The 13,852-nt window shown below is 35.3% G+C and overlaps 1 protein-coding gene across 5 annotated transcripts in view; it reads left to right on the top strand.

Moving 5' to 3' along the window:
- The window catches only part of REV1 (REV1 DNA directed polymerase), an 89,863-nt gene that overhangs the window by 28,666 nt on the left and 47,345 nt on the right, over positions 1-13,852 (top strand). For 2 of the 5 annotated variants that reach the window (XM_058684406.1, XM_058684405.1), the window contains exons 2-3: positions 613-676; positions 2,060-2,186. In XM_058684406.1, the coding sequence (XP_058540389.1) occupies positions 623-676; positions 2,060-2,186 (181 nt within the window). In that variant the 5' untranslated portion in view covers positions 613-622. Of the gene's footprint in view, positions 1-612; positions 677-2,059; positions 2,187-8,503; positions 8,658-13,852 lie in introns of those variants that run through there. The other 3 variants (XM_058684409.1, XM_058684410.1, XM_058684408.1) reach the window with 3 other exon arrangements.

Raw genomic sequence — 13,852 nt, 5'->3', positions numbered from 1 at the left:
CATTATTTGGTCATTTGGGTGGTTTAACAGCATAGTGGGTCAAGTGTAGCCTTAAGGAGAATGCCAGTTTAATAGTTTGTGATAAGTGATAATCCTTCTACATTATCTCCCTTAAGATATGCTGTTTTAATTGACTTCTTTTAGGAGTTTTTGCATAATAGATGAATTACACTATAACTGTACTCTTAAGTGTCTAGTATGTAATAGTAAAGCCAGTTTAAGAGCCATATTAGAAGACAATTCATGAAGGAAAATGTTTTCTTGGGTTCTGTTAATACTAATTAATGTTAACAAGCATGGCCATGTTAGTCTAATGTGGTGATGTTTTACACAAGTGCGTATTAGATTTGGTGCATAGGAATGCATAAATGTTTTTGCTATAAAAAATTTATAATAGTTATAATTTAAACATATTTATCTATAGAAGGGTGTTTTAGGTACAAATCTCACTTGTGAAGCAGGAGAATGTTATGCTTTGGGAAAAGTTTTAACTTTCACAAATTGAATATTTGAGTTTATTTTAAAATGTCATTTTTCTTGACTTGAAATAAAATGTCAATTAGTATTACGTTATAAAATTGACAGTTTTTTTTTTTTCCCCCCTTAATACAGACGCTCCACCATGAGACGAGGTGGAGGGAGGAGGCGAGCTGAAAATGATGGCTGGGAAAAATGGGTGTGTTTTAAAAGAATAAAAATAATTATATTTAATTGTCTAGGTATTTTTCGTTCTTGTAGGTTGGAGTGTGGTTTAAGGCATTTTTAAAAATTGTAAATCACTCTAGATACCACCTCTTCTGAGTTTTCACAATGTATTGAAAGCTTGTTTAAACTTGTTAACACCCGAACTTTATTTTATCCTGAGGAAATAAATGTTCTGGTGTACAAATATTTATTTGTGATAATTTTATTGCAGCATTGCTAGTAATACTGAAAAACAGGAAAATACCAGATATACTGTAGTAGAGGATTGGTCAAGTTAATTATCACTATGCAGTAGAACACTGTTCAGCCATTATTTAGCTTTTTATTTCTTAACTCGAGATGGCCTTGACTAAAATCGTGTTTCATAAAGGATTATTCTCTATGATCCTATTTATGTAAAATGTGCATATTCTGAGACATAGTAATAAATTTAAAAAATAGATCCCAGAATATTAACAGTGAATGGGATTATACCTAATTTACATTTTCTTTATATTTTCTGAAAAAAATTTTTTTTCCACAATGAGCATGTAATATCTGAATAATCAAAACCAGCAAAATAATTTCCATTTTGGAGGAAATAAGTACTACTTTCAAGATTTCTATGACTGTATTTTAAAGATTTAATGGATAGTTCTTTATCAGTAAAGTAAAATCAAAAAACAATCGATAATTCACATAATTAAGCTTAATTATCACATAATTAAGTTTAATGTTCAGGAAAAGTGTAGCTAAGTTCATAGATTTGTATAGGTCTTTAGCAAAAATAATGTTTTTATGTTCTTTCCGAGGTTGATGTTCTCTAATGAAAATTATTACTGCTGTCAGGTAGATTGATTAGATCCAGAATTTGGCCACTGAATCATTTATTGTATTATCTACATGTATGGAGAGCTGTACTCGTTTGTTGAACTGTTTCATTTTGCTTTAAATTACTAATTCTAAGTTTCCTGTATTCAGAAGATAGTGGAAACCAATTGAAAATACACTCTTACTGACCACTTGTCAAATTTTTAATTGGTTTAAACTTCTGTGTAACTTCTGTTTGATTTTGTAGATAAGAACAATATTTTGTAGCATTAAATTCATTATTCTTGTCTTACCTTTTCCCACTTTTAAAGTAACTGTTATAAGAATGTGATAAAATAATTAAGAATTGAGTTGATAGAAAAACCTGTTTTATTGCCTTGCCTTATGGTGAATATTTATAATTATATCCTATGTCATTATACCTTGGTCACTAGCATAGAATAAGGTCCTTTTCTTTTTAATGTAAATTTCTGTTAAAATTGGGGGGGGGGGGTTAGAAAATACAACCTTTGTAATTGGTTTACTTTTTCTCTTTTAATTCCAGGGTGGGTATATGGCTGCCAAGGTCCAGAAATTGGAGGAACAGTTTCGGTCAGATGCTGCTCTACAAAAGGATGGAACTTCATCTACGATTTTTAGTGGAGTTGCCATTTATGTTAATGGATATACAGGTTGAGTACTTTTTACTTTTTAGGTATCCTGTTTTGGCATGTACTTTCATTAAGATTGAGTGTGATTTGCTTTAAATTCTGTTTTTAGTTATCTTGTATATAAAAATGATAAAAACCTCCGCTTATTGTCTTGGACATTTCCTTTTCATCCCACCTATACCTGCCATTGTGTTTTTTATTTTAATTTTTATCAAGTTTGAAAAAGCCAAATGAGGTTAAAAATAGTCTTCTTTCTTAACCACCTGATTGGAAGCTCATCACACATGTGTGGGACATGTACACTGTGAGCTTCAGTATAGTGGCATCTGGTAGGGCCATTTCATCGGTGGATTTGCATAGATCCTTTTGAGCTGATAGGGGAGGAGGGTGTGGTGTGTGTGTTAGATTTCCCAGAATTTTGCTTAGAGAAGGGTATATAAACCTAGCTTGGAGAAGAAAGAGGCCACAGTTCTCACAATTTAAAAAACAGAATTTCATTTAATCTTGTTCTTTTTTTTTCATCCCCTATATCCACTTCTCCCCTCCTGTATTCCTTTTGTTATTGAGTCTACTCCCTGGAAGGGACAGGATAGTTTTTTCTTTTTGGGTGGGAGAGGACATCTGGAATTCTAATTTGTCTCTTAAACAAAATTTAAAACATAAACTTCTTGTTTCAGAACCTATCCACATGACCACTTTTGGAGATACCCAGTGCCTCTTTTTCATGAGTTTCTCTTGCTTTCACTGGCACCAAACAGACTCTCGTGTGCTTCCACATAGCCAGCTTAGGTTTTTCTCTTTCTCTGGTCTGTAAAGTCAGTTATCACTTGTCTGTTGGCTGTCAGCTTTTATTACTAAAGTTTTCATCTCTTGAGAATTCCTCTCTTAAGATCACTTTATTTATTTATTTTTTTTTAAGTGAATGGCTATAAAGATTTGTGTCATTCTATTATATGTCTCTCTCTTTGCTTCTCAGCGGGGTGTTACTTATCTTTAAGGTCTCTTTATAAATCACTTCCTCTAACTTGTCTGATTGTCTTCCTACTGGGATAGGTGACTTCTGCTCCTTTGGGGCTATGGCTTGTTAGCATTTATTGGATCTTTCTTTAGTTGTCTTTACTGGATAAGAGCGAGAGAAACACTTTCACATTTTCATTACTGTTGTATCCTGGTGTCTCTGGGCATTAACCACTCAGGAAATATTTATTGAATTAAAATTAAGTTTTAATTAACTGAAAACGTTTTCCTGGTTGAGTTTTATCAGGCATCTTTAGTCTAAGAATGTTACCTCACAATGAATGCTGGTGCAGCTCTGGGAAAGTTCACAACATGCAACTTTTCTGCTTAAGTATCCTGGAACATTCAGGTTCCACTGACTTTCCTGAGATGCATTATAAAGATTAAAAATGTTTTTTAAAAAAAGAAGAAACATCGCTTGTTATATTAGCCAGTTACGGAAGTCCCCAGTTTACGAGGGTACCCTTATTCATTATTAAGAAAGAGATCCTTTGTGTGAGGGAGAAAATAAAAGCTATAGTAATCACTCCCATGGTTGAGAATCGGGAATTCTGATTCTATTTTTGTTACCAATTTTTGTGTGACCATAAGACATTTTCTCTTTGGACTCATTTTATTTGGACCCAGTTTTATCCCTATCCTTTTCATTATTTTTCCCTATCCTTTTCTTTAGGATAGGGATAATAATTTTTACTGTTGCTTGGATAACATTATTATAATTCTACAAGTAAAATTCCATTATGTTGAATTTCATAGGGACTTGCAAGTTGTGATGATACAATTTTTTTAGAAATATTTTCAGTTTTAGTGAATACTCTGTAGATAAAAGAATCAACAGCCTCTGTGTAATGAATTAGCAGTATAGTCAATTAGTGCTTTAGCTGCAGTAAGAGAAGTAGGAAATGCTGTATTGTTGATTCTTAATCATGCTCCCCATAGACTAACATTCCAGGTTTTCTTTTTCTTTAATGTTTATTTGAGAGAGAGATAGAGAGCAAGCAGGGGAGGGGCAGAGAGAGGGAGAAAGAGAGAGATGCAGAGAATTCTTAAGCAGGCTCTGCATTGCCCGTGCGGAGCCCGACATGAGGCTCAAACTCACGAACCATAAGATCATGACCTGAGCTGAAACCAAGAGTCGGACGCTTGAGCCACACAGGCACCCAACATTCCAAGTTTTCTTGACTCCTTTGAAGCTCCCAGGTGTGCCACCTGAACTTCTCTCTGTTGACTCCCATCCTTTGCAAACCAATTACCGTTGAATTAAAGAAAAGATTCTTTAATTTAATTTAATTTAATTTAATAAAAAGATTCTTTAACTTCTTCACCTTCCATCCTGTTTTTGTTTTTGTTTTTTTAATTAAAAATTTTTTTGAGGTAATTGTAAATTTACATGCCATTATAAGAAATACTACAGAGATACTATGAACCATTTGCCCAGTTTATCTCAATGGTAATATCTTGTAAACCATAGTACAGTATCAACCAGGAAATTGCCATTGATACATTCAAGATAGAGAATGTTTCCACACCACAAAGATTCTTCATGCTGCCCTTTTTTAGACAAAAGGCTCTCAGCCTCATTTTAGTCCTTTTAACTACTAACCTAGTCTCCATTTCTATACTTTTTTCATTTCAAGAATGTTACATAAAAGAACATACTGTATACAACCTTTTAGTATTAGCTTTTTAAATTAAGATAATACTCTAGTGATTCATACACATTGTATATATCAGTAGTTTTTTCCCTTTTATTGTTGAGTTGTATTCCATTATATGGGTTTTCTACAGTTTGTTAAACATTTACCTGTTTAAGAACATCTGGATTATTGGGGCGCCTGGGTGGCTCATTCAGTTAGGTGTCTCATTTCAGCTAAAGTCATGAGCTCGCCGCTCTTGAGTTTAAACCAGGCATCGGGCTCTGTGCTGAAAGCTCGGAGGCTGGGACCTACTTCAGATTCTGTGTCTCCCTCTCTCTCTGCCCCTCCCCTGCTCAGGCTCTGTCTGTCTCTTTCTCTCTCTCTCTTTCTCAAAAATAAACATTAAAAATAATTTAACATCTGGATTATTTTCTGGTTTTGGCTCTGAACATTTGTGTACAGATTTTGTGTGAACATAAGAGAGCTGTTGCTAAGTCATACATACAGTAGTTGCCTGTTTAGTTTTTTAAAGAAATTGCCAAATGGTTTCTCAGTGGCTGTGCTATTTTATTTTATATTCCCACTAGCAATTTATGAGCGACCCATTTCTCTGCATTCTTGTTAGCATTTAGTGTTTTTTAAGCATTTTAATAGGTGTGTCCTGCTATCTCATTGTGGTTTTTATTTGTGTTGCAATTGGTCTGCATCCTCACCAGCATTTCGTAAAGACAATTGGGTTTTTTGTTTTTGTTTTTTAAATTAATTTACGCATTCTAATATGTGTAGTGGTGTCTCATTGTGCTTTTAATTTTTATTTGCCTGATGACTGATCGTGAACATCTTTTGATGCGTCTGTTTGCCATCTGTATGTCCTTGACAGTGAAACTCTGTACACATCTTTGTTCATTTTCTAATTTGTTTTATATTCTCTTCAGTTTTGAGAGTTCTTTATATATTCCAGATACTACTCCTTTGTCAGATGTGTGGTTTGCAGATATTTCTCTTAGTCTGTAGCTTGTCTTTCATCCTTTTCACATGGTCTTTTGCAGAGCAAAGTTTTTAATTTTCATGAGGTTGAGTTTATGGATCTTTACGTTTATGGATTGTGTTTTCAATTCAAAAGTCTTTGCTTAATACTAGATCCCAAAGATTTTCCCCTGTTTTCTTCTAAAAATTTTCATAGTTTTATGTTTTAAGTTCATGATTCATTTTGAGTTAATTTTTACTTATTTTTTTGGTGGCCTATGGGTATCCCATTGCTCTAGTTCTGCTTGTTGAAATATTATCTTTCCTCCATTAGATTACTTTCACACTTTTATCAAAAATTAGTTGGACGTATCTGGGTCTGTTTCTGGATTCTCTGTTTTATTATATTGATGCATGTCTCTCTTCACTGGTACCACCTGGTTTTTGATTATCTGTATTGTAAGCCTTAACATGAGGTAGAATGATACTTCCATTTTCTTCTTTGCTAAGATTGTTTTAGTTATTCTTAGGGCCTATGCCTTTCCATATAAATTTTAGAATAAGGTTGTCTTTGTTTATAAAATAAATACCTTGTTGTGATTGTGATAGGAATTACATTAAGCCTGTAGATCAGTTTAAGGAGAATTGACGTCTTTACTCTGTTGAGTTTTGGAGTCTGTGGACCTTCCATCCCATTGTATTCCACCTTAATTGATTGAACAAATGTATTTTCTATGCTGCTTGTGTGTTAGTAACTAGGTTTGAACAGAGATGGTGGTTGATGAATAATGTGGGTTTTGTGGTGAGTAATAATCTCTGAGAGGTACAGAGGAAGGTGGATGGCAACACAGAAGAGAAGTTACTGCCTTTGAGAGTTAGTGAATCCTTCATAAAGGGATTGACTTTTTAAGCCCAGTCTGGATAAAGAGGCATTTTCTAAATGAGGAAGGGTAAAGGCATTCTTGTCCTGATCGTAATGTACATTTTCACCTTTATATTCTCTAATTTTGGTCATTGGGCTTATTCTGATGTTTTAGGTTTTTTCTTTGTACTTTTGTTTCTGCGCTTCCATTTGTGCTTTTACCTCTTGTGAAAAGCTGCTTTCCTCACTACTGTGAACTGGAATTATACTGTGAACTGGAATTATAGTCCATTAAGACTCAGATTAAATTAGATTTTGCCTCCTTTCCTAAGCCAGTCCATAGTATTTAAATTTCCTAGCAGCACTACTAGAAACATTTATTTTGATACCTGAGTCTTATATTGTCAGGTCTTACTTTATGTTTTAAGTTTTTTTGGAGTCAGAAAGCACATTTTATGTAGTAGCCCCTAGACAAACATGAGGGCTACAGAGGTAGCACTGTAGGGCCTTAAATTTGCTATTCCATCTGATGTCCCCAGGTCTTCATCATTCACATCTCTGATCAAATGTCATCTCCTTTGAGACTTTCCCTGACCACACTTATCCAAGATAGGTGTACCTTACCCTTCAATTGCTTTCGTGACCCCTTGTCCAGCTGTATTTCTCTTTATAGAATTTATTTGTACCTGAACTGGTATCATTTATTTGACTTGTTTTCTGTCTGCCCAGTGAAATAGAAGTACTACCATGGAGCACAGAGATGAGTTTTTATTGATCATTGCTGTATCCCAGTGGCCTAGAGCTGTGCCTGGTACATTGTAAGATGGCTAATAAATATTAGTTGAGTAAATGAGTGAATAACAGGGTTTTGTATTTGTACATCATACTGTTAAAATCTTTTCATTCATATGTTAATTCAACTCCGGCTTCTTGAATTTATAGCTTTTAATTAAGAAATAGGCTGCATTGTAGGCTTTTACTGAATTGTAATCTCTGGGAGATAGGCCCTGAGCATGCTTATTTTGGTGAAAGCTCCCAGAGTGAGCTAGTACCAAATCTTGTGAACTGTAATTGCTATCTTCTGTTGAGTGGGATCAGGACAGTTAATATGGCAAGAGGTGTTCTGGTTATTTTGTACTTTTTTCAATATGTAGACAAAAGACCAGGTCCAACGGCTTTGGCACTGCTGAGATTTGTGAAAAAATAGGTGGGCAGGCAAACATGTTGGCATGCATTGCAAAATGAACAAGGGAATATGCAAGTATGACAGGCTTACATTTCAAGTGATAAGGATTTGTTTGAAAACTTTAATGACCTTAACCTTACTTTGGTGTTTTCTGAACCTTGTGATGTCTTAGGAAAAGAGCCCCATTTAGTGGTGAAAAATCTAATTTTTATTAAGAAACGTATGCTTTCCAGAAATTATTTTTTTGTAAATACATATCTTTCTTTAATTTTCTGTGAGACTCTGATCTTATAAATCAGAGATATAGGAATTTAACCTCTAACATGGGAGAGACTTACTGTATTATTTTATGCCACCCACTGTATTTTTGTCCAGTGTCTAATAGGTGTTTGCACCTGATAGTTACTCACGACTCTCTAGGCTTTTGAATCTTTTCTTCAATTTTTGTTTGGTTAAGTGTATGTGGCTTATAGTTGAATGTGGTAACTCTAAGGTAGTTAGGTAGGAAAGGAGTCAGGAGAGTAAGCATAGCTACTGGAGGAAGAATAACAGTTGGGAGTCAGAAGACAAAAAGGGTCTGCACAATAGCTAAGTGATTATGGACAAGTCACCTAATTTTTTTCTATTTCCTTATCAGTAACCGTGCTAAATTATCTTTTCTAATTTATAGGATTGTGAGACTCAAATGAAATAATGAAATAATGAAGGATATTACTACTGTAGGACCAAAGGAGGTGTAAGCAGCCATTTGGTTTACTTCTTTCTACCATGTATGTAGCACAACCAACATTAAATCAAGCTCTTTGGATATACAGAATGAAATGGTGCGCATGATGAATATTTTCTCATTAGAGATGTATCAAGGAAAGCTTTTGTGCAAGATAATAAATTTTTTTTGAAATTTATTTATTTTGAGAGAGAGGGAACACGAGCAGGGGAGGGTAGAGAGAGAGAATTCGAAGCAGGCTCTGCACTGTCAGCGCAGAGCCTGACACAAGGCTCAAACCCATGAACCGTGAGATCATGGCCTGCGTGAGCCGAAACCAAGAGTCAGATGCTTAATGGACTGAGCCACCCAGCCGTCCCTAAAGTTTGTTTTTAGAATTTATTTTAACCAGATAACCAAAACTGTTCTAAACTGAGCCTAGAGACATGAGAGTGGTCTTCATGTGTTTCTTTTTGCATTCTGTAGTGGTTATTTGCTATGGTGGGATTTCACTTGCAGAACGTCAGGCCTAAGTTGTGGTCCTGTGATAGATGCCTTCTACTTTTACTGTGTGTAATTGTCTCTTACTAAGGTTGTTTTTAGTTCTGAACTTCAGTTGCATTCAAAACATTCTTATAGAATGTTCTGTAAAATTACAGGAGTATTGTGGAATATAATTTTAAACTTTGAGAAGATACTTTAGGATCCTAGAATGCCTTCATTGTCATTAAGAACACCCATTATTATTTTACATAAGAAGTTCTGGGGAATAGTTTGGGTTTTTAGAATGCCAGAAATCCTTTTGTTGCAATAGCAATACTTCTTCAAACCCAATACTTTTGTCCTTGTTATTAGTACTGTTAGCTATTAGCCAACCTGCTACAGCAAATTATCTGACTTATGTTTTGTTTCCCCCACAATAGCGTACCTTAAGGCAATGATGAAGAACAGTGAGGAGAGAACTAGCTCTGACATGTCAAAACCTATTATGGAAGGCTATAAGCATTTAAAACTTGACGTAACTGGTGTAAGAATAGGCAGATACATGGTTTAGAATTGCTCAGAAATAAATTCTCTGTATATAAATTTGGTATGTAAATTAGATATCATTTGTATATATATATGTACTTATTATAAATTACTGCGTTAATATTTATAAATCACTTAGAACAGCCTAGCACTTAAGCACTGCTTTAAATATTCTAAGTTGTAAAGAACCACAGATAAGTGGGGGAGAGGGTAGGATTATTCAGTATAATTTGTTGCAACAAATTGGATGACTGGAAAAAAGCTTATCCATCAAAATCATAAGGAATAAAACACTCAGATCCCAATAGATTAAAGGGCAGATTTCAGAAACCATTTATTTCAGGAAATAGACCTGAGTCACAAACATGTAAATATGTTCACCTTCACTATTAGAGAAATGTATAAGGAAGCAGGATAAATTTTGTGCAAATTTATTTAATTTCAAAAAATTATTATGTGAATATACCTAATACATAAACAGATGGATGAGAATAGCCAACCCATTCATTGATGGAGCAAGAGTGTAAGGTGGTATACTGGCTTTGGAAAATGGCATTATGAAATACACGAGGAGACTTTAATATGCTTATAACGTTTGGCTCAATAATTCTTCTGAGAGTATATTCTAAGGCCATAAGCCTAATTGGCCTTCCATTATAAGTTAATATTAAAGATAATCTTAATCATGTTGTTTTGTTTGAAAGCAAAGCACTGTGTAAGAATAGAAACTTAGTTATAAATTATACCATCTTTAAGGTGACCTAAAACTGAACCTGGGTGGTTCAGTTGGTTAAGCAGTTGACTCTTCATTTTGTCTCAGGTCATGACCTCACAGTTTTGTGAGATCAAGCCCCATGTGCTCTGCACTGATAGCAGAGCCTGCTTGGGATTCTCTCTTTCCTGGCTCTCTGCCTCTCCCCCTGTGTGCACACTCGATCGCACGCGCTCTCTCTCAAAATAAATTAAACGTTAAATAACAATTCAAAAGATAATAATGGATAATTTATAATAATATAGGAAAATTTTTGGTAAATGTGAAAGGGTAGAATGTAAAATGAAAAGTAGGGGACAATCAAACAGAAAAGTACAGGAAAAAACATGATAGAAGCAAATACATTACAGTGGTTTTTTGGGGCATAGAACTATGTATGAGTGATGTATTTTCTTCTATTTTCAGATTTTTTATTCTAGGCATGTTTTATAGTAGAGAGTAATCTTTAAGTAATTCTGGGTTTTAATATTTATCTTAGGAAATATGAAATTACTAAGTTGTTTGCTTAGTAATTTTTGCTAAATTTTTTTGTTTGTTTTTTTGCTTTTTTGTTTGTTTTTAGGCTGAACATCAGTATAGATCTACTGGTATAGGTTGTAGAAGTAGGGAAGACAAATTACTTACATAAATATTTCCAAATACACTCTGTGGTGGATTGTATTTTTGTTCACCAAAATCTGCTTCCCCTCCCTGGGGAAGGATTTTACTTCCTTACTTGTTGAGGTCAGATTTGGCCATGTTCACAAAATGTAAGCGAAATGGTATATATCATTTTGGGGATAAAGCTTTAAAAGTCAGTTTGTGTTTCATTATACCCTCTTTTTCTTTTGCCACAATGACTGGCAGTGTTCTAGATTGAGGTTGCTCCATCGGTCTGGATGTCAATAAAGATAACATGGAGCCACAGCTCCATGGACATGATGGCAGAGGATGGAAATGTTTCATGGGTGAAAAATAAACCTTTGTTTTAAGTCACTGCAATTTTGGGGTCATATGTTACTGCAGCATAACCTACCCTATCCTCTCTGAGTAGTATCTGAAATAGTGGATAATGGAAATATTTAGAACAAATACTGTACTTTGTTTTTGTTTTCATAAAGTAGTAGTCTTTGGCTGTATTTTAGATCAAGGGTTAGCAAACTTTTTCTGTGAAGGACCAGAGCTTTGTGGGCCATGTACTCTCTGTTGCATCTGTTCAGCTCTGCTATTATAGCCCTCAGAGCAGCCATGGACAGTATGTAAATTAATGAGAGTAGTATTCCATAAAACTTTATTTACAAAAACAGGTGGGCCAGATTTGGCCCAAGGGCTTAGTTTGCTGACCCTTGTTTTAGATCACAGACTCAGAATCTTGGGATTAGGAGGGAATTCAAGTCTTCAAGTTAATCATTGTCTGTGTGTGAATTACGTCTTCAGTATTGCTGAGTTAGAGATAGGCCACCACTCAGCCTCTTGCAGTGACTCCAGTGATGGTATACTGTCTTGGGGTGCAAGCCAGTTCATTTTGGAGCAGGTATGATCGTTTTAGTGAGTTAAAATGTGCATGCATTCCTATAGCTTCCATCCAGTGGTCCTAGTTCTTTCTCGAAGACTCCACAGAGCATAAATTCAAACCCTGCCATGTCCTCTCAGTGTGGTCTTTAAGCTAATTCATCCTATAGCTCTCAAACTAGATTATTCCTAGTTCTTTGAAAAGTGTGCTTTCAACTCTGTGGCCACAGCTCTCCCCCATTCCTTAACAGCTTTGCTCACCAATTTTCCTCAGCTTATCTGAATGTAAAATCCTACGTAGTTTTCTGGGTTCAACTCAGTCAAATGTTTGTCAGCTCTCTGTTCCCACAGAAATTTTTATCTGATAGAGTATCTTGTGTTTAAAAAAAAAAAAAAAGCATTTGTGAAATCCTTACTAAATTCTAAGTGAGATGCTTGAAATGAGGGGGGGCACATGGGTGGCTAGGTCGGTTAAGCATCCGACTTCAGTGAGGTCATGACCTTGTAGTTCGTGGGTTCGAGCCCTGCGTTGGGCTCTGTGTGGACTGTTTTCCTTTCTCTCTGCCTCTCTTCCACTTGCATTCTGTCTCTTTCTCTCTCTCACCTTCAAAAATAAACATTAAAAAAAAGAAGAAAAGAAAATATGGGTACTGAGGATACTATCACTCATTAAATAAGGTTCCTGTCTCCAGATATAATAAGTGCTGTTGCATGCCTGATTAAAACTGCTAGTTGTTTTAAATAGGTTATTAACTTCAGTTCCAAAACACTTGAAAGGTTTTACAGTCTTAAAATTGTATGTATTTTTAAGTACACTAAAAACACAAAACAAATATTCAAATATACTACTTACTAGAAATGTTTTGTACCTTTAGTTGTTAGGTTATGTACTTTTTACATAGACCTTGGGATATAACTTCTTTTAAATAGTTGAAAATATTAATAGTTCTAATGTGTGTGAATCAGGATTTTCTCACTACTATGCTGGAATGCAAAATAGTAAGTATATGTAAGTGTATGTAAGTATACTACTATGCTGGAATGGACAAAGTAGTAAGTATAAGTAAGTATATAGATTGAACTTTAAAAATAAGGTCTTATATTACTCTTATTTGTTTGGTATTTGGGTTTTGTTTTTTTGTAAAGGTTCGTTTGAAATAGGGTTTTGCTCTTTAAAAAATTGGGGGGCACCTGGGTTTTTTCAGTTAAGCATCTGACTCTTGGTTTCAGTTCAGGTCATGATCTCACAATTTGTGAGATCAAGGCCCTCCTGGGGCTCTGCGCTGTCACATGGATTCTTTCTTCCTCCCTCCTTTGCTTTCTTTCTTGTTTGCTGGAGATAATGGTTAGTACATACAGTTATACAATAGCTTTGTAAGGAATCAAATGTCAACTAGTCTAGCCTCTCATTTTGTAATGAGGACACTGAGGCTAAATGGGATGAGTCAGTTGCCCAATATGTCATGACTTTTAAGTGTCACACTGCAGCTGGAAACCAGGCCTTTCTATCCAGTGTAGCAGCATGTTAAGGCTGATTAAGTATGAGTTTTTGGAGACAGAAACCTGGACTTGAATTGTAGCTATTCCATTAGCTGTGTGTGACTTTGGAAAGTTACCTTAATCTCTCTTATCTTTTTTTTTTTTTTTTTTTTTTTTAATTTTTTAATGTTTATATATTTTTGAGAGAGAGAGAGCACATGAGCTCTCTATGAGGGGCAGAGTGAGGGAGACACAGAATCGGAAACAGGCTCCAGGCTCCGAGCCATCAGCCCAGAGCCTGACGCGGGGCTCGAACTCACGGACCCGCGAGATCGTGACCTGGCTGAAGTCGGACGCTTAACCGACTGCGCCACCCAGGCGCCCCGAAAAAAAAAAATTTTAAGAGGAGAAAGCTTAAAGGAGTTAAGTCCTTGTCCAAGGTCATGCAGCTAAAGAATATTAAAGCCAAGATTAAACCCAGGTCATTCTGACACCAGAGTTCATGGGATCTTACCTTTTAACTAGATTGGTTTTAATGGTCC

This window comes from Neofelis nebulosa, chromosome 9 (assembly GCF_028018385.1).
Source record: "Neofelis nebulosa isolate mNeoNeb1 chromosome 9, mNeoNeb1.pri, whole genome shotgun sequence".
Classification (NCBI taxonomy): Eukaryota; Metazoa; Chordata; class Mammalia; order Carnivora; family Felidae; genus Neofelis; species Neofelis nebulosa.
Note: the sequence above shows the minus strand (reverse complement) of the source record. Positions and strands in the feature narration are given on the sequence as shown.